Genomic DNA, 20,878 nt, shown 5'->3' on the forward strand with positions numbered 1-20,878 from the left:
AAAACAGGGATACGTGGAAAAGGAGGAGGGATGCCTTTGCCCAGCAGTGGGACACTCTAGGCTCATATAAATAAATAAATATTTACCCCAACTGACCCTACATGTTTATGTTTCCGATTCAGGCCACAAGATGGCACATCCTCCAACGCGCACGGCACGGTCCCTATAGAATCTTGTCAGGGTTTAACGGTATCTCAATTATGATCCTTATGCTTTCAAAACCCACGTACCACGGCTTTAATCTCCTTATCAAGAGGCAGTACGAAAGCCGACATCGGAAAGATTCATTCCGACAAATCTCATTGTTATTCGTGACGGGGTAGCTGTCAATATTTTCCCATATAAATTCATATATTCACGACACCAGCGGGCAATTTTCAGACGATGTTACCATGTAAATGAGTAAGGGTAGCGAGTGACTGGATAGCTAATATACATACTGATTTGTTAGTTTAATCTGCCTGGTTATCTGGCAAATCTGTCAATGTAGCATAAACAAAATTTCCGTGAGACACAGACACATGTTTCACTCCGCACCGAGAAGTATCATCAGGAGCTTGCGTTAACGTTGCATGTCGGACCGACGCAGACTGCGGGCCGCAGCTCTCCGCGCCCGACGCCAAGCGCGTACGCGTAGGTTCGGTACGTAGTGAAACATGTCGAGCGTTTTCGACTTAAAATACGTGAGTGACCCGTATTTAATATATAAATTTAATGTAGCATAAAGCCTCTTTTTCAGATATAACACCCTCACTATGAGTTTTTACGCGGCCTTAAACGCTAGCGACTGCTTCAACTCAAACGCAGTGCATCTCGTTTGCACAAATGTTAGGAGCAGATGCATTGTGAGTTAGTTTACGCAGTCGCTAGCGAATATGTCATTGTCATACTCATGGTAAGGATGCATTTTGAGTGTGGTTGGAATCGGAACCTACTGTGACTTTGCTGTGCTGACCTGAATTAAATAGTTTGTCTTACCGTTGTGGCTTAGAATAAATTTTTAAAAGTGGAAAAATTACTGTCATGATCCAGAGGCCGTGAGTTCAAGTCTCACACAATTAAGACAGTAATTTTTTCACTTTTAAAAATTTATTCTAAACTTAATAGCATCGATCGCAGACGTTTCTGCTTGTTAAAAATTACCGTTGTGGCGTTCTTCTGCGTACCTGCTAAGACCAATGCTAGTTCCATATTTTCTTTTACGACACTATGACATAGGCAATCCTATAGGTTTATTTGGTAGATTTGCTTTACAGATGCATTTTTTCGAAATAATTGTATGTATATGAAAAGTTCGACTTCGAAGTTGTAGGTTCGACTAGGACGCGTATTCTGATTGTAAGGTTATTAAAGTCAAAAGTGATGTTTCTGGTTGAATAAAATGTCATTAAAATAAACCATCGCGTCGATAAACGTGACCATACGCCCGCTAGTTAGTTATCCTTCTTCGCATATCCACAATTCCACACATGACCCTAAAAAGTAATATTAATGAATATGTGGCTGTTTTAAAATTGGAACCTCCGGAAATTGATATTCCCAAAGTATAGCGTGTGACAGAGACAGCACGCCCACGCGTGCGTTAGAAAGGGATATCACGCCTTGTGAGCGTCTTCCCAAGAGAACCAATCGAGGTCGACCCCCGGCTCGCTTCTTAACAGCTTAAGCCGCGGGTCAACTTATAATGGGCGCGTGCGCCGCCAAGTTGTATCGCGTGATCGCTGAGGGCGCTGCGCGCGAGTTAGTTCGGTAGCCGAGATCTTGGTGTACAAACGTATGCGCGTATCCGACCCTACGACCGATCATAGTTTTGTTCAATTGTAATAATTTTAGTATTTTAAAGTATAGTGGACTGTTGTGTATCGTAAACCGTGTCTTAAGTTTAATAAACTGTTTAACTTCAGTGCCGGTTATTCTTATTATACCTACACCCGCTATATTCTGGCCGCCCAACGTTTTTGGGTCTGGAATGTTCGATCGCGCGTTTACCAAGAGTACCTACCGGCCGTGACTTGTCTCGAAAATGCCTCAAACACGTCGGCGTCGTGGTGGTAGACTCTCGTTGGGGAGCAACGAGTCTGTCAACGAGAACATCACGATGAACCAAGAAGCCCTAACGACGATGTTGACCACCTTGCAACAGACTCAGAACGAGTTTTGTCAGCAATTGCTTCGCGAGGTGAGGTCCTCGACTCCGTCACAGGCCGACGCCACTGCTGCTGCCATCGCTGCGGCTGCTACGTTCGCTGCAGCTAATGGTAACTTCGCAAAATGTACGGCTCGTTACAGCGGCAGCAAAGAGGAGCACCTAGAAAGCTTCGTGGATAACATCGAAAGTTACAAGTCGTGCATGCATATTACGGACGAAAATGCTGTTCGCGGTTTGTCGCTACTGCTTACTAAGGATGCAGGAGTTTGGTGGCAAGGTGTAAAATCACAACTAAGGACGTGGGAAGATGCGCTCGATAAGCTGCGAAGTGCTTTCGGCGAGCGACGCCCTCCTTTTGTAATATACACGGAGCTTTTCTCTTTGGTTCAAGGTGAACAAAATACGGAGATATTTGTTTCTAAAGCCAGAGCATTGTTAGCTAGGTTGCCACCAGAAGACCTTAGTGAGCGAGTCCAAATAGATATGGTATTCGGGCTCTTAGACCGCCGCATACGAAAAAGGTTAAAAAGAGAAAAGATAGATACGTTTGACACTTTGTTGAAACATTGTCAAAGTATTGAAGATTCACGCAAAGATAATCATGTACCCGTTGCGGCAAAGAAGTCGAGCGATCGTCAAAGTACTACGGCAGCGAGCATTTCGCCGAATCGCGCAAGGTCGCGCGCCAGCGGTGCGAGCGACGTTGCTACGCAACGCGCCGCCGACGAGGCCAACGGCGCCAACGCTTCAACGTCGCGTGCGTCGTCGCCGGGTTCTTCCGATCAAGCTGACGCCAAACCACGTCGTTTGTTTTGCGTTTACTGTCGTCGTGGCGGGCACAGTAAAGACAACTGTGAAAGGTTAAATAAAAGTGAAAAAAGTGATAAGTGCGTAGAAAATAAAGTCGTTGAGAAAATTAAGTGTTACGGTTGCGGTGCCCCTGATGTTATTCGGTCTAAGTGTTCTAATTGTAACTCTAAATCGGGGCTGTCGTTTTATTCGCTCGACGTAGTGTCCTGTCACGTTGACGGCGCCGCCAACCCGCGTGAGGGCGGGTCGAGCGGACACGACTCGTCGCAACCTGCATCACCGCCGCCCGACGCCGTGACGGCGCAGGTACGGGGCGGCGAAACTTCCGGCGTACGGCTCTGCGAAAGTCCTGCGCGTGCTCGCGAGTGTTTGCGAGAACGCGATACTTACGCCGCCGGTCACGGGGCAGCGGCGGCGCCTGCGCCAGGGACAAGCGCCGCGCCGACCGCTAACCCCTCGCCTGCGCACTGTGGAGGAGGTAACCCTACGCATGCCGTGGGTGATTTTAGTTACGTACAAGCTTTATTTTGTAATGATGAAAGTCAAAATGTGTCTTGTAGTAATGTTAGTCAAACTTTATTTTGTAATGAAAATCAAGTTTGTGGTGATAATGTTAATGTTTGTCAGGTCAGTGTCAAGGCTTCTCCCCGTCCTATTATGATTATAAATATTCTTGGGGCGAGTGGCTCAGCACTTGTTGATCCTGCGGCTAAGGCTAGTGTTGCCGGTCACACGTTATACGCTTTCCTGCGAAGTAAAGGACACCCGTTAGTGTCGTCAACAATGAGTGTTAGGTTGGCAGACGGTGTTAGTAGGGATATGACTGTACTCACCGCGGAGGTGGAGGTGACACTGAAACACAAGACAAGAAAAACTAGTTTTGTGATTTTTCCTGATGCCGTTAGTAACGAGTCTCTCCTAGGAATAGATTTCCTTAAGGATTTCGGTTTAATCGTTGATTTTCGCGACGATCTTTGGTATTTCGCTGAGAATAGTAAACAAAAGTATGGGTTACAGTTTGAAAGCGTGTCATCTCCAGCTCTGTGTATTGCTGCTTTAGAGGTACTTCGGGAGGACGAAGCCACTTTGTTCGGCGCGCAACAACACGAGTTGCTTGCCCAGTTGCCCCCTGAAAACAAGGACCTGTTTGAGCTAGGGGGAGGGCTAACTTTTTATCCAGAGCACAGGATCGACGCGGGCGACCGTGCGCTTATCGCGGTGCCGCCTTGTCACGTCACGCCTGCCAAGAAGGAGGTCATGCAAGCGGAAGTAGAGAAGTTGCTGGCGGTTATGATTTGAGAGCCGTCCTCGACAAGGAAAACATTGTTCCTCAGGTTACGCCATATCTTCGCTCGCTTATTAGTTCCCTGTCAGCGGTACGAGATCGGGTAGAAGCTCAGCAAGACAGGCGTAAGGAACTCGCTGACAAGTCTCGTCAGCAAGGTGACGTATTTGACTTCGGGGACAGTGTCCTCATTAAGTCACGTGTTCTTAGCAATGCAGCAAAGAACGTCTCGGCCAAGTGTGTGCCGAAAAAGGATGGTACTTACCAGGTTGTTAAGAGGGTTAGTCCTACAACTTACCTGGTCGCTGTTCCTGACTCACCCGGTGAGGTTCTGGGCAAGTATCACTCCTCTCAGCTCGTTCGATTTAATAGTAGAGATGATGTGCTTCCTTCTCCCGTAGTGCCTAAACGAAATAGAGGTCGTCCACGTAACCGAGACCAGAGTGTTGTGCGAGTCCATGGACGTGGGCGTCTTCATGAACTCGAGGGGGAGTCTATAGCGTGTGACAGAGACAGCACGCCCACGCGTGCGTTAGAAAGGGATATCACGCCTTGTGAGCGTCTTCCCAAGAGAACCAATCGAGGTCGACCCCCGGCTCGCTTCTTAACAGCTTAAGCCGCGGGTCAACTTATAATGGGCGCGTGCGCCGCCAAGTTGTATCGCGTGATCGCTGAGGGCGCTGCGCGCGAGTTAGTTCGGTAGCCGAGATCTTGGTGTACAAACGTATGCGCGTATCCGACCCTACGACCGATCATAGTTTTGTTCAATTGTAATAATTTTAGTATTTTAAAGTATAGTGGACTGTTGTGTATCGTAAACCGTGTCTTAAGTTTAATAAACTGTTTAACTTCAGTGCCGGTTATTCTTATTATACCGTGTAGGTACCGCTATAAAAGTGTTAAATAAAACATGTTTTGGGGGAAAAATTCATGTTTGTGTTCGTTTCTCGTGGAAATGTAATGAAATATAAATAATAGGTAGAAACAGCAACACTCTTAACTGTCCATCAGTGGACCTTATGCCCTTTGTAATAAGGTCCATGGACAATTAACAGTGTGGGCGATAAGATTCACTCTCTAACAAAACGCGTCTGTTACGATTACGACAGATATGACCGCTAGGTGGCGCAAGCGCCACGCACGGCCTGTGGCTAGCCACCAAAATTGGTGTACCCACTACTACTACCGGGTCTCTACTTGTTGTGACGCGACGAAATCGCGGAGTGAGCCACGTCTGGCGATAGGGCCCGGCCACATGTCAGCGGTGCGGCGCCGCCGCCGCCGCGCGGCGCGGCACCGCAGAAATCTGCGGCGCCGCAAACCGCTCTGCGGCGACGCCCGCCGCAACGCAAAATTTTGCGGTGCCGCAAAGCGGTGAGTTTCGCCGCGCGCGGTGCCGCCGAGCGGCGTGCGGCGCCGCAGATTTCTGCGGTGCCGCGCCGGTATTTTCTTTTGAAATGATTTGCATCTTCATTCATTATACGAAGATATGGGTTCACCAAAAATTTTCTTTTCAATTGTTTTTTTATTTCTGCGCCTTCTTAATAGCGCTGGCAGTACACCGAGAAATTCAGTAAAATGCTGCAAATAATGTTAAAGGTATGAAAATCGGTACGATTGATCTTTAGGACATTTGAAACAATTTGACCCGAAGCACCATTAAATAAAAAAAAACGAGATGAGTTATCTTTTTTAGTATGGAATTTAAAAAAACTTTTTTGAAACCTATCGTGTGTGGTATTAAACGAAAGGGCTTTCTGAGCCGATTCCAAAAATATCATATCAATACATTTCAGTCATTTTTTTAAATTATAATAAAAATAATTTTTAAAACATACCAAGTTTGGGCTTCTCCAGATACAATACCGTTCAATATTTTTTTGTATAATATACCTCCAATTATACCTAATATCCTCATATCTAACCCTAAGAAAGCAATTTTGAAAATAATTACATGAAATATGTTTTTTTTTAATTTTCAATTTTATAAAGTGTGATCTATGAATCTCTCAATTAAATATTTAAATAGAAAGCATAAAATTAATATAAGTATAACGGTTTTTCCAGAAAGTCGCTTATATCTCGGAATCTACCTATAAGTCGTAGTAAAAATTATCTATGTAAGAATTAACTGAAAAAACTCACCTTTAACTAAGTTCATTGCTGCCAATTTTGTAAATTGGCAGCAATGCACTTAGTACTCATCTGTCAGAGATGACAATTAAAATTAGGTTGGCAACAGTGTATTTCATACAATATTTTTTAAGTGGTGATTACACGAAGTATCGTAAAAGTACCAAAAAGATACTGCGTGTATGCACAAATACTTTTTTGGGGAATAGACTAAAGACTTGTCTTGACAACTATAACATAGGGGTTTAAAGGTGTGTGTACGACCTTTTAAATGACAAATAAAGGTACGGGAGTAGAAAAAATTAAAACAAATATACTAAATGTAAATATTTTCAAAATTGCTTTATTAGAATTAGATATGAGGATATTAGGTATAATTTGAGGTATATTTAACAAAAATAGTAGTTTATGTGACTGCTACATAATGAGAGGCATCAAAATACGAGTGTGGGTTTAAGAAACGAACGTTAGTGAGTTTCTTAATAGGATCACACGAGTTTTAATGCCTAATTATGTACAGTTACATACACTACTTTATCTAAACACATACTTAAAACTAATTAAAAGATAAACTGTACGCCAAATGACGGTGAATGAATACTTTTTTCACGCATGTCACGCATCCATAGTTTTTTTAAATTCCTAGACAAAAGAATAAAGTTCCTATTCTCATGTCACTCGAGATCAAATATCGTGCGGTTAATATTAAAAAACCATGAATCTAGTATAACTGGATTGGGCATGAGTGGTGGGGATAACTGACAGAACGGGATAGTCTTATGTATCTTTCAGTAGGAGTAGCAGCGAAAGCGCTATTATTGTTTGTCCTTGTCACAGTCTCACATCTTGTTTTATTCCCCACCGTAAATTGACCACCGTGATTGATCGAATTCATTTGTTGCCCACCATAACAAATAAATTCGACCAATCATAGCGTTGCGATGCGACGCTATGATTGGTTGAATTTATATGTTTTGTCCCTCACGGAGGCACGCATAGACCACTTCTATAGGATGCTACCTTCTATGTAAAAAACATACTAAACTGACGTTTCATATCGATAACTGTTTTAATATCTATGGATACTAGAATAGAGACCCACTTGAGTTTTGACTGCTGTTCCAAATTTAAACTCATAACGGATCTGGAGAAACCCAAACTTGGTATGTTTTGAAAAATATATTTATTATAATAAAAAAAATGACTCTAATGTAATGATGTGTTGTTGTGATGTGATGATGATGTGATGATGATGATATTTTTGGAATTGGCTCAGAAAGCCCTTTCGTTTAATACTACACACGATAGGTTTCTAAACAATTTTTTTTTAAATTTCGTACAAAAAAAAGATGACGTCATAACTCCTCTCGTTTTTTTTTTTATTTGTTGGTGCTTCGGGTCAAATTGTTTCAAAGATCAATCGTACCGATTTTCATACCTTTAACACCATTTGCAGCGTTTATTGGCGAACCGCTATCGCTATAACAACAGCAAGAGCAGAACACGTGTGAAGGGATCCATGTCTGATTAAACAACTGGTAGTAGAATTTTATTCTTTACTATGCAGGTGGCATCGCACGCGGCGCCGCACGCCGCTTGGCGGCACCGCGCGCGGCGAAACTCACCGCTTTGCGGCACCGCGCGCGGCGTAACGCACCGCTTTGCGGCACCGCGCGCGGCGCCGCAGCGCGGCACCGCAAAATTTTGCGTTGCGGCGGGCGTCGCCGCAGATTTCTCGTCGGGCGTCGCCGCGCGGCGCGGCACCGCACCGCTGACATGTGGCCGGGCCCATAGTTACTGTGAAATAAAAACTGTACATAGGTACTTGAATGTATACATTACAATCCACACTTATCATCATCTATCTCGCGTTGTCCCGGCTTTTGCCACGGCTCAATGGGAGCCTGGGGTCCGCTTGGCAACAAATCCCGAAAATTGGCGTAGGCACTAGTTTTTACGAAAGAGACTGCCATCTGACCTTCCAACGCAAATGAGAAACTAGGCCTTATTGAGATAAGTAGTAGTAATGATATTTACTAACTGATATTTCGTAGGTACATAACATAGACTAGGAATCCTCTAGACGGAGTTTAGAGCAATTATTTCATGAAACCGATGCTGCCAAAAATACGGGGGTGCGGGGACTAGGTGAGCGAATCCCGTACCGTGATTGGTCCGTTCAAAGACACGGACCAATCACGGCACGGGATTGACTCGAAGATGGAGTAAAACTACCGTATAAGTGGCAGAGGGGGTAGCGTTACTATGCTCAGTCTAGAGGATGTCTTGTCTGTGGTACAGTCGACGAAAAATGTTTACACGACCTAAATGCTATGACAATAAAGTCGTGTAAATAATTTTTTGTAACGTTAGTCGTAAAGATCTCTTTGACGTCGACTGTACATAAGTTCGGAAAGACTCATTACGACGAGCGGAGTGGTATGAGCCGGGGTTTGAACCCGCGACCTCCGGATTGAAAGTCGCACTAGGCTAGTAAATCTTTTCTAAGCTCTATAAATCCTTCTTGAACTTTCTAATAATTTCTTAAGCCTTAAGGACTAGATTTCAAAAGTACACTAGTAAACTTTATTAAATTCTTTAGAACAAGGTATATAAATCTTTAAAGGGCCTAAAGTAGAAGTTTTTAAGTACAAAAGAGAGTTTGATGAAGCTTAACTCTGTTACTTATTTTACACCTTTCATCTTAAATTATGAAGTAATTATTGTTAAATTTGCTACTGAATTGTTTAAGAAAGTTCCCTTTATTTACGGTTGAACTCAAGTTGAATGGCTTGGTATAAACGTTCATATAATTGTATTTAATTTTTACGTATTTAAGTTTTAAAATAGATCCGGTACGTCCGTCTGTAACTACTTTAAATACTGGGCAATAGATGCCGAAACAAAACATGAAAAACAAAATAAGTGCACACATTTCCTTCTTGATAATTCATAGTATTTTTAAACCAGAACTTGTAGTCTAAAGAAAAACAAACAATAAATTCCTTCACAACAATGCGCCATTCTTTTAAAAACTTCACAATTCAACGTAAGATTACTTTTCAATATTTTCGTCGTAATTTAAGTTTTCAAACAGCTAAGATTTCCCGCGGGACTCTAGGCCCGAGTTATTTCCATCTGTTTTCTTACTGCTTGTTTGTGTTTTATAGCTGGTCAAGCAAATCTTGTCAGTAAAAAAGGCGCGAAATTAAAATTTTCTATGGGGTGATATCCCTTCGCGCCTATATTTTTCAAATTTGCCGCCATTTTCTACTGAAAAGATCTGCTTGACCAGCTATATTAGAAATCAAACTCGCATTGAAATACGAGTACCTATATATACATAATTAACACTTGCATTGCCACCCAGCCAAACGAGACATCCGCGCCAGGCCACAAAAATTTCGTCATATAAAGCTGTAGTACCACGATCCCGACTATTGGGTCGTCCGGCCTGGGAACTGGGATAGTCGGGTTTTCGGCACTGAATGTGTTAAGATATAAGTATAGTTACATATACTTATAAATACATTTCAAACTGCTGTATAAATAAATAAATAAAAAATAAAAATGTTAAATCAAAATCATAAAAGTATCATGTGGTGACCATTACATTCTCAAAGCCTTTGACCCAACACGCCCCTAAAGGATGACTCACGCTCGACCGGGCCGTGCCTGGGCTGAAGCGTACTACATGTCATTTTCTATGACGGCTGATCGGTGATCACGTGGTGCTTTCCATAGAAAACGAAGCGCCGGAAGCCCTGGTCCAGTCTAGCTTGAATCATCCTTAACCCTTACGCTATGGGTTATGCTCACAAAATTGTTTAAATTGGTAGTGTTTTTCCTGGTTCGATTTTCATTGGCCGGATTCGAGTAATCAAAGCAAACATGTGAAATTAATAAGCGGCCAAGTGCGAGTCGGACTCGCCCATGAAGGGTTCCGTATTTAGGGGATTTATGACGTACTGAAAAAAAACTACTTACTAGATCTCGTTCAAACCAATTGTCGGTGGAAGTTTGCATGGTAATGTACATCATATATTTTTTTTAGTTTTATCATTCTCTTATTCTAGAAGTTACAGGGGGGGGGACACATTTTACCACTTTGGAAGTGTCTCTCGCGCAAACTATTCAGTTTAGAAAAAAATGATTTTAAAAACCTCAATATCATTTTTGAAGACCTTATCCATATACCCCACACGTATGGGTTTGATGAAAAATTTTTTTTTGTGTTTCAGTTCTAAGTATGGACCACGCCCTAAATTTTCTATTTTTGTGTGTAAATCTTAATGCGGTTCACAGAATACATCTACTTAGTTTCGGAAAAAAGTGGGTGTGAATACGGACGGACAGACAGACAGACATGACGAATGCGTAAGGGTTCCGTTTTTTGCCATTTGGCTACGGAACCCTAAAAATTAACCTCAACCCACTTTACGAATCTTGCTTACTCTGACAAAAAACAGTAAGTAAAATAAATCTATAAATAAATGCCATTACGAAAAAGATGAAGACGTAAAGGAAAATTTAGATGTATTTTACTTCATAAGGCTAGAATTAGCATTGCGCATAATCTCATCCCTTAATCGGATCGCAGCATCCACCCCGTATACACATGTCTACATGATGTTTAATTCGGATTACTTGTCCATAATGTCAATTTAGTGGTAATCCACGCTGGACTTATTGTACAAGTATGTATCACTCAGTGGAAATGTGTCATGTCTATTCCAATGGTGTATCTGGTTAACATGAACAGTGTTCAATTATTGAACACACACTTATGCTGAAGATTACATCCCTTGAAATGGGGAAAATTTATTAGATATAGGTACCTAGGTAAATGTATTAGGTATAGTACCTGTCAGATTCCAAAAACTGACTACAGCAAAATATGTGCATTTTTTTTGCAATTAACTACAAAGGTGCATAAGTACTCTGCTATGAAAAGATCAGTAGCCATACCACAAGTTGCCACTTAAAGTTAGCGACTGCGTAAACATGATCGCAGTGATGTATAGGTGTAATAGACAGGCAATCATGTACCTCGTCGCTAACGCAAATGCCAAATTGTGGTAGCCGTGAAGGATTTGTGATTGTTTTGATACGATTTAACGTTCTAATGCAAAATAAAATATATAAATAATCATAAAAAATACTTAAATCTCACGCCCGAATTTCACAGCGCGAGCTATCTTCAAGGTCGTATCAAAGTGAAATTAAAACTGTAACAATTTTTACATCTGAATCGAGCTTCAGAATGAATATACATAGCTTCTAACTTTCACAATAAAGTCGAGATAGGTATAAAACGTACTTCACTTACTTATCTTTTACACTTGAATTCACAATCGAAGCCTACCTACTCATTCTTATTCCAAATAAATAATAAATAAGTTATAGTTAGGGAGTCAAGCTAAAACTCAAACATTTTCGTTATTTCTTTGCTTCCTTTGAAATTAAATACTCTGAGAAAGTATCAACAGAATACTAAGATAACTAAGATAAAAAAGTTTTTAAAGAAAATAAACAGTTTACTCGTCGTTCACAAAGTTTGCTGTTTCACTTTGTATCGCATTTTATCATTTTGCTAGAATATCTATAAAAAATTCAAGCGAAAATGGAACTTGCTAAGCAAAACATCTCTTTAAGATAGGTAAAGACCCGGAGCCCCATTCAGACTTATCAACTTGTTATTTCAACTGGTTTTTATATGACGTTGTAGATCGTTTTGGTGATTGGAACAATTCACGCACAACTTTTTCATTTCGCAGACATCCATCACCGTGAGCGATCTTTTCGTATCTAAATAAAATCAAAACCGTAAAGTTATTAAGAATATAATAGTTTATTGGTAGACAAGACACACAGAGAATACACATAATTACACAAAAAGAACATAGTAAAAATAAAGTGTTACGAAATGGCCCCATCTCAGCATATTGCTGGCGACTTCCAGCGCTGATCTTCCGATGAGACCATAAACTGAGAGATAATCACGGAAGGTAACATACAAAAATAAAGAAACATACAGGAAAGAAACATAAATAAGCCTTAAAATAAATTACACACAGTTTACACAAACATATGCAAAATAAGAAAAAAGAAAAGAGATACAACATGACGATATAAGTACATCACACAGTTAAATCTACATCGGAAGCCGTTCCGAATCTAGATTTCTTTTCACAATAAGAATTCCTTATCGTGTCCGTAGATGCCCCAGAATTCTTGTTTTGCAAGCCGTACAATTTCCTCGCGTATGCATATTACGATTATGGCAAGGATACGAAGACCGTATGGAATAAATGTACTTTTTTATGAACTCGATGTCATCTAATCAATACGCGTATGTTAACATAAAAAATGTGTCATGAAAATTTTATTTGCGAGCAAACGACGCATATGTTTTTACTGCTATATATCACTTATTTGGTTCTAGCAGAAATTTACGAGGCACATTGTCGTGGAAAAGAAATTGGGTGATATACTTCAAATATTATTGTTTTCTTGGGTTTATTGTGCGTTTTATTGTTATGACGGGGTAATGTCTAAAGATGGTAAAAAGTCTTAAAGGTTGTCGTTAAATGTAATGGATTTTTGGAGACTACGCTTCAAAGTGTAATAGCAAAACTGTGAACTAAATTTGTGTTCTCTTGGTTAATAATAATATACATAATTATACCTATATAGGAATATGTACTTATTAAACAATCTCTGTTTATTATGATTGTAGCATAATTAGCATATGTACGCTACAATCGTAAAAACGACATTTTTTACCAGTCTTACGAAGAGTTATGTTTTTCAATTGAATGTACCTAGTAGTAGTAGTAGTAATCACTTTATTGTACACAACACAACACATGACATGAATGAATGAATGACATGTATGTGACAAACGCACTTACTACTTGCAAATATTAAAATTAACCAACCTGTTGTACAGTCACGCTCCGTGATTGTTATGTCATTTAGGGTTCTGACTAAATTGGACATTCCATAGAGTAACTAATTGCACAACCAATTTAGCTAGGACCCCAAATGGCTCAACAATCACGGAGCGTGATGGTCCCATCTATCGTTATTTTCATCTTTTTTTTTTAATTATTACACCGTTTAGTCGACATAGTCACCAGCGACTGCTTTTTTTTGTGAGAAGATTGGTGTCGTGGCTTTTCCGTGTTATTTTCATCTAAGTACCTACCTCCAAACTGTAAGTTTCATCTATAGGCCAATCTGAGACGCTAAATGTACTTTCATTTAGCCTCTTTCAGCATTATCTTTGTTGTCATTCCTTGAAAGGACATTCAAGAATCAAGGCTTCCAAGATTTCAAGGTTACATTATCGCTCCTTAACAGAATGGCCTAGAGGGAATATCTATTGAATGTAAGGTTACATGTCAGGTGACATTTAGAACTGCCTCGTCCAAATAATAGTCATCCCAAACCAAAGACTTCAAATTAATTTTGAACCTTGGGAGATTTTGGACCGTAGTTGAGTGATTATACGGTTCTATGAACTTCATAAATCGGATACGTCAGTAACCTCTGGCCCCACAGTAATAATTAATAGTCTGTTCGACTGACGAAGTACAGGCACCGTACCGTGAACGCACACTCTCAACTCCACTCTGAATTGAAACTTTGCTCTAATTTATTCCGACCGATCGAAATTCTACACCTTATCTGGTATAGGGTTAGTCCGCTCTCTATCGTATACTTTAACAAAATATATAACAAAATAGCAGTAGATAGGTACTTAACTATCTGCCTCTTTATCGCTCAAATATACAAGAGTGATAGAGAGGTTAGATAACAAAATTTCGACTCTCTCGTTTGCGGTAGACCCTCCGATTGTGATGGACTGTGGAAGTGGCGCCTTCGACGCAGAGTTTCGCGTAATATTCCCTATTCGTTGGAAACTTAGGTACCTATTTATTACCTATATAACCACGTCCTTACAAGTAGAAACAGGAACAACCCGGGAGGCAGAATTTAGAAAGTTGCTAAAACAAAGATAAATCTGAATTGACTTGGAAGATTAATGTTGGAACTTTATGATGGACTCGGCGAAGCCGCTGCGTGTCAATTTTCACCAATACTTGGCCGATTTGCACGAAACTTGAGAACGTCATTCATTTCGATGACGAAAGGCTTCCATTATGGGAGCATCAGATTTTCATTTGTTTTGATGGTGCCCAGTTTTCAATAAGGGGGATGTTTTTTAATACGAATTATGGATCTAAATGAAACTTCGCATTCGGATAATCATGGCCTAAGGCGGGATACATTTCTTTCGTACCTACATATTATTAACTCTATATAGGATATAGGTAACAGAGTCGTTAATTCTTATTGTATTGTCTATATAATTGTCATTTTTAGGGTTCCGTACCTCAAAAGGAAAAAAGGATCCCTTATAGGATCACTCGTGCGTCTGTCTATCTGTCTGTCCGACCATTTCTGAGTATATCTATTTAAAAAAATACTGAGGCTGAATCACAATAGGTTTATTAATTACCAATTCAATTATAAGATAAGAAAATTCAAAAGTAATTTTATTGACGGACGTTAAATTGAAATGTTGCATACCTTGCCCATATAGCATACCGCTAAACATACAAAGCACTTAAATACTAAGATTGTTTTTATAACTTATGATTAAATAAACAACAATAAAGGAAACAACGCAATAAGAAAAGTTATTTCCTAAAGGATACAAGGAATATTATACTGAGGTAATACATTGTTATTTAAATAAACTGAATAATTTTAATGGTCGCCGCAACAAAGGTTAGATTCCGATTGTGACAGCAGAAGCTGCAGGAACTGTTGCTGCAGCAATACAGCATCAAGATGACGTTTGAATGTCAACTGCAGCCGTATTCTGTTAACTGTGTGCGTCGTATGGCCTTGACAGCTTGTTAAACTTAAAGGTAACATTCCATTTCCGACTGCTCCGACACTACTGCAGCGGCTTGAACGCGTCGGTGTTATTGTCAATTTCCATAGTAAAATGAATGACAAGCCCGACTGCACGTAGCATGGTGATGCTGTTAGCGTATTTGGAGTATTATTGCAACTGCAGCTGCACCCCGCACGTCCAATCTGTCACCTGCACTGAAATGTCTTTGGTTACAGATACTAGTAATTTTAACCTCCTGAGACCCAGAAGTATTTGTTTTGTTTTTGAATTTAGAACCCTTAGTTACTCAATGAAAGTTAAAAATATTTTTTGAAATATGTACAAAAATTTGTACACGGGGTTTTAGGAGGTTAAACAAAGAGGATATAACTACTACCTACGTTCTAAGGAGTTTATTACACCCACGGATAAACAACCCCGATAGAGTCTGTGCGGAAAGAGAAGAGTCGTGGAAATCGTGGAATGTATGGGGCCCAATACATTCCACGACTCTTCTCTTTCCGAACAGACTAGTACCTAATTCTTCTTTTTCGTGTAGCATTAGCATTATTGTCACCTGCTTCTTCTCGTAAAATATACAAAAGTAAATTAGTATTTTTATTTATACATTTGACACTAACGCATTATTCATAACTTGGTTTATTTGAATGAGAAATATACCGGTAATCGGTATTGGGTCCCTGCTTGCTGGACGTAGCTGGACAAAGTTAGACGGTATTACGGCAAGTGGTCTGTAGCGTTATAGCACGACCGCGGAGCCTCTAGTGTGCTCGAGCCGCCGCGCGCTGAATTATGAACAGCGAAGTTCAGGCGTCGCTGCATGCCGCCAAATGGCGCATAAAGAGATATTCGAGTATTTCTTGATAACCAAGTTTAATTTTTACTTAAATTTTGTTTAGCCATTATTTATTCTGTGGCCATACTAAAACTCTGGCTCACTTGATCTTAGAAATCGGGCAGGCCATACTTCAATTCTCTGTCTGTGTTAGGTTTTAATTGAAAATACTTTTACTTTTTTAGATTCCAATGATGTCCAAATCAAGATAATCAAACTTCTGGAATTGACTGAAGATTTAGTCTACAATGTGGATTAAAATTGGTATTATTTAATTTCATATGATATTCTATGCCAAAATAGTATTTTGTGTAACAGTTACGTAATAAAGGTTTTTAAACTTCAAGGGCCGAAGTTACAAAACGAGACGAAGTCAAATGTAAATACAGGCCCGAGAATATTAAGAGCTACAATATTTTACACTTTCTGAGCGATTATTCTCAAAGGCATTCAATGAATCTACGTTTTTAGCAACCTTATGTTGTTTTCAAATACCTATTGAATTACGTACCACGTGTACCCAAGCCCTCTCGCGCATGAGAGGAAGCCTGTGCCCAGCAGTGGGACGTATATTATAGGCTGAAATTATTATAATTATACCTATAGTATGTAATATTTATCAATTTAAGTATGTACATATATCGTCGCCTAGCACCCATAGTAAAAACTTAGTTTGGGGATAGATTTATCCGTGTAAGATGTCCCCTAATATTTAATATTTATTTATTAATTATTTAAATTATGATTATTTCTGAATCGCACTAGCATTAGCATTATTCAAAAATTAAATAATTAAGCCTAGAGGACATTTTGAAGTGGAAAAATTACTGACTTGGGTGAGACTTGAACTCACGGCCTCTGGATCGATAAAGCTTAATAGCATCGTTCGCAAACTGCTTGTTAAAAATTAAAATATATAAAATATTGAATAATTTAACGGTTTAGACTCACTTGTTTTAAGCCACTCGCGCGACATGAACACTGATGAGTGTGAACGCTGCTCGCACTGTTAGTGCTTGAGAAAGGAGACCTAGGCTCTCCGAAATGTGTCGCGCGAGTGGCTTAAAACAAGTGAGTCTAAACCGTTAAATTATTCAACGTTAAGGGGCCTACTGATTACCAGTCCGCCGGACGGTATCGGCCTGTCAGTTGTTCGGAACTGTCCAAATTTTGTTCTAACTGACAGGCCGATACCGTCCGGCGGACTGTTAATCAGTGGGCCCCTTTAGTATGTCTCACGACAGTTTAAATAAAATAATTTATTTCAATGTTTTTACAGTACTCATTGCTTCTTTCATCTACCCAATCTGCCCCGACGAGGCTTTGGACATAATGACTAGGTACAAGCTCCTATACCCCTATGAGTGGCGGCACGGGGTTTTCGAAGACTTAGACAAAATAACAGGTTGCTACTGTCCCAGAGTCTATTGGCCGTGTTGCAGTGGCGAGGGAGTTACCTATCCGAATCATTGCGTACTGCTATGCGATAAAAAAACGCTGAGAAGACTGGGCCCCTGTATTAAGTATAGGAGAGACATGGAAAGGAATATGAGTATTGCGATGCCGAGAAATTGGAAAAATTCGTCGCGAAAGGATGTGGAGAAGGTGATTCCTGGTGAATTTATTGTTGAAAATGTAACGCATTGGTAGCTTGTACTTGTCCAAGTACAAACAACAAACTAAATAATACAAACAATACACTCCTTTTTTGGGGCAGTCGTGTACCTAATAAACATTAAACTGTACGTAGCTTGTAATACGTGAGGTTTTTTGTACGAAATGATATTTTTGGATAGAGTGCAAAGTAAAGGTAATAATAATAAAAAAAAACAAGATAAATTGACACCATTTCTGTCGTGTTTTTAAAGTGTAAATAATAAAAATAGTCATTTACGTACGGATAGAAATGGCTATTTTTATTATTTAGTTACTTAGCGCTGCTTGCACCGTTCCACTAACCCGGGGTTAACCCCGTTAATCCGTTAACCCAGTGTCAAATTGTACTGGTAACCATGGTAACTCCAAGTTTAACCGGCTAACCCCGGGTTAGTGGGATGGTCCAAGAGGGCCTTAAAAAAATGGTGTCAATTCGTCTTGTTTTTTTTATTATTACCTTTACTTTTCACTCATAACCAACAATTATCATTTTGCACAAAAAACCTGACGTACCTATAACAAGCTGTTACGGTACACTTAACAACATCGTTTTAAATATTACAATGCACTTCGTTGTACAACGGTAGGTACTTTATGTTCTTTTATGACTGCTATAATCTCTAAACACTTACTTATTTTTAAAGTATAAAATATTATATTTATTTGAGATAAAAACACAATGAGCACTTTCATTTGATATACCTATAACACAATATAGTTTTCAAATCTTTTATTTTCACGTTTACACCACAAAATTAGCCCCTATGTTAAAAATTCATTTATTTACCTACACTAGGTGTCCGTCTTTGGTTCACAGACTTATACCAAATTTCAACTTAATTGGACTAATACCTAGTTTCGGAGCAAATAGGCTGTGTCAGATGGATCGACAGACAGATAGACGTACGAGTGATCACATAATGGTTCCGATTTTTCTTTTTGAGGTATGGAACCTTAAAATAACTATAACTCCCGTGGGAGTAAAATGGACTTTAGCTCCCGCTGCACTTGCGTGAAATAGTACGCGCAAATGTGATGAAAAGTAATAACCTAATTAACCTATTTTATGACATATATTTGAGTCCTAAATTGATTAATAACAAACACTATTAGCAACTACAAACTACTAGACTAACTCGTTACAAGTTCATGCTCAAAACCATAAGTTAATCACAGCTTTCTTTCGTAACAGCTAAGGTCCAAGTTTGCTTGAGCATTTATGATTCTGTTATACAACATTCATTAGGGTGTCAACACGTGATATACAAAGATTAACTTTGGAATGTAGTGTACAATAGGGTGGAGCGTCGTTGTATGGGAAAAAATAAAAATTTGATTATCAATGTGGAACCGGTACAAAAAGTTGCAGTTTGTCATGTTAGATTATAGTGATTACATCAAGTTTCAAAATAAACACTACTTTTAGCCCTCTACCCAGCTGCTAAAGAAATTAATAAAGGTAAATTTTCATCAATTATTTAAATATACTATTTCACTAATATGTGTACATTTTATTGAAATTATATAATACTTAATAAGCGTATAATAAGTTATTACCAAAATTTTTGTGCCTTTTTCAATATTTATGAAATAATAAAATTTCAAATTTTCATATTAAACAGCAATTTCATGCAAAACAAGGAAAATGCTACAGTGTAAAAAAAATATATGAGTTATTTTTTTTAGACGTTTTTGTGGCAAAGTAACGGTGTTATTGATTACGAAAAGTATCATTTTACTGCAAAAAATGGGTTATTTATATGTTTAAATGAGCGTCAAATTTTGCCCTTCGGCGTCGCTTACGCCCTTTTTGGGTCATGTTCACACGTATGTTAGGCATATATTTACTTTTACTAGTAGTATTTTTATTATCTTATCACGTTCAAAATAGTTTTCACGGTTCTGTAATTAGTTGTAAAGTCCAATTTGTGCACAGTATCCGGGTTAAAGGGCCTTTTCCATAAAACCTCGATTTACGTGGTTTTACCTACTACTAAAATATACGTTATAAACAAAAATAAGTATAGGAATCGAGTATATCTGTAACAAAAAGATGTTATTTAATGAATAAAACTTGTTATAAAAAAAAATAGGCACAAATTAAATTAATTAAAAATATACATATATTGCTATATATAATCGAATAGTAGAGGGCTAAAAGTATATACCAATATTTTTTTTATTATTTTTCCCTTAAATAATAAAAAATTAGACATCCTTTTAGAGGGGTTCCATTGCTATATTCAAGAATTTTGGATTTCGCTCCACCCTAGTGTACAAGTACATAGCGACTTAAGGTGCCGTAGGTACATAGAGCGGAGTTTTTGAGAAATCGCACTGCTTTTTTAGATCACAATACGTTTGCTAATAATTTAATAGGGAAGATTACGCGAAAGTCTGCGTATAGGGGGCGCCATCACTAAGTCACAATTTAAGGGTCTACCGCAAACGAGAAAGTCGACATTTTGTTATCTAACCTCTCTATCACTCTTGCATATTCGAGCGATATAGAGGCAGATAGCTGAGTTTCGATTTGGCGTGTCCCGGGTAGGGCCTTTGTAAACAAACCGCCTTGATGTACCAATGTCATATTTTATTGTCTGTGAAAACTTGTCAAAAAACAGTTGTGTATAAGTTACTCTATGGTATACAGTAGAGTCCGATTAGTACGACTTCGCATATAACAACCAACCGCTTATAGCGACGTAAGTATAGGCACTTGTTTGGTTTTAGTATGAGCTACTATGAAAGTACAACCGTTTATTACGACTCCGCTTATAACGACCGACCGCTTTTAACGACGGAAATTGACACAAAATCCGTCCGTCAAGTCCGGTTACAACGACGAGCGACGTAATTTTTACAAATAAATTGGTAAGAAGCTTACTCCGTCCCGCGCACCCAACTCCCCTCCCCCCTTTACCTTTACGCAGCAAGATGAAAAACTGTGACTTTTCGTAATCTTGCAAACTAAATAAAACCCAGTTCGCATTATTCAATTGAGCTTAAACTTCACATACATAATTATGTAAGTTGGGTGATAATGCAATATTTTGGTACCTTCGAGCTGGAGGTTCG

General features: G+C 39.3%; 1 protein-coding gene across 1 annotated transcript; it reads left to right on the forward strand.

Moving 5' to 3' along the window:
- Positions 1–2,098: 2,098 nt before the first annotated feature.
- LOC134655542 (uncharacterized) lies at positions 2,099–4,258 on the forward strand. The gene has a single exon (XM_063511016.1). It carries the CDS (start codon positions 2,099–2,101, stop codon positions 4,256–4,258), a length of 2,160 nt encoding a protein of 719 aa, XP_063367086.1.
- Positions 4,259–20,878: the final 16,620 nt, after the last annotated feature.

Source organism: Cydia amplana, chromosome 2, assembly GCF_948474715.1.
Source record: "Cydia amplana chromosome 2, ilCydAmpl1.1, whole genome shotgun sequence".
NCBI classification, from domain to species: domain Eukaryota; kingdom Metazoa; phylum Arthropoda; class Insecta; order Lepidoptera; family Tortricidae; genus Cydia; species Cydia amplana.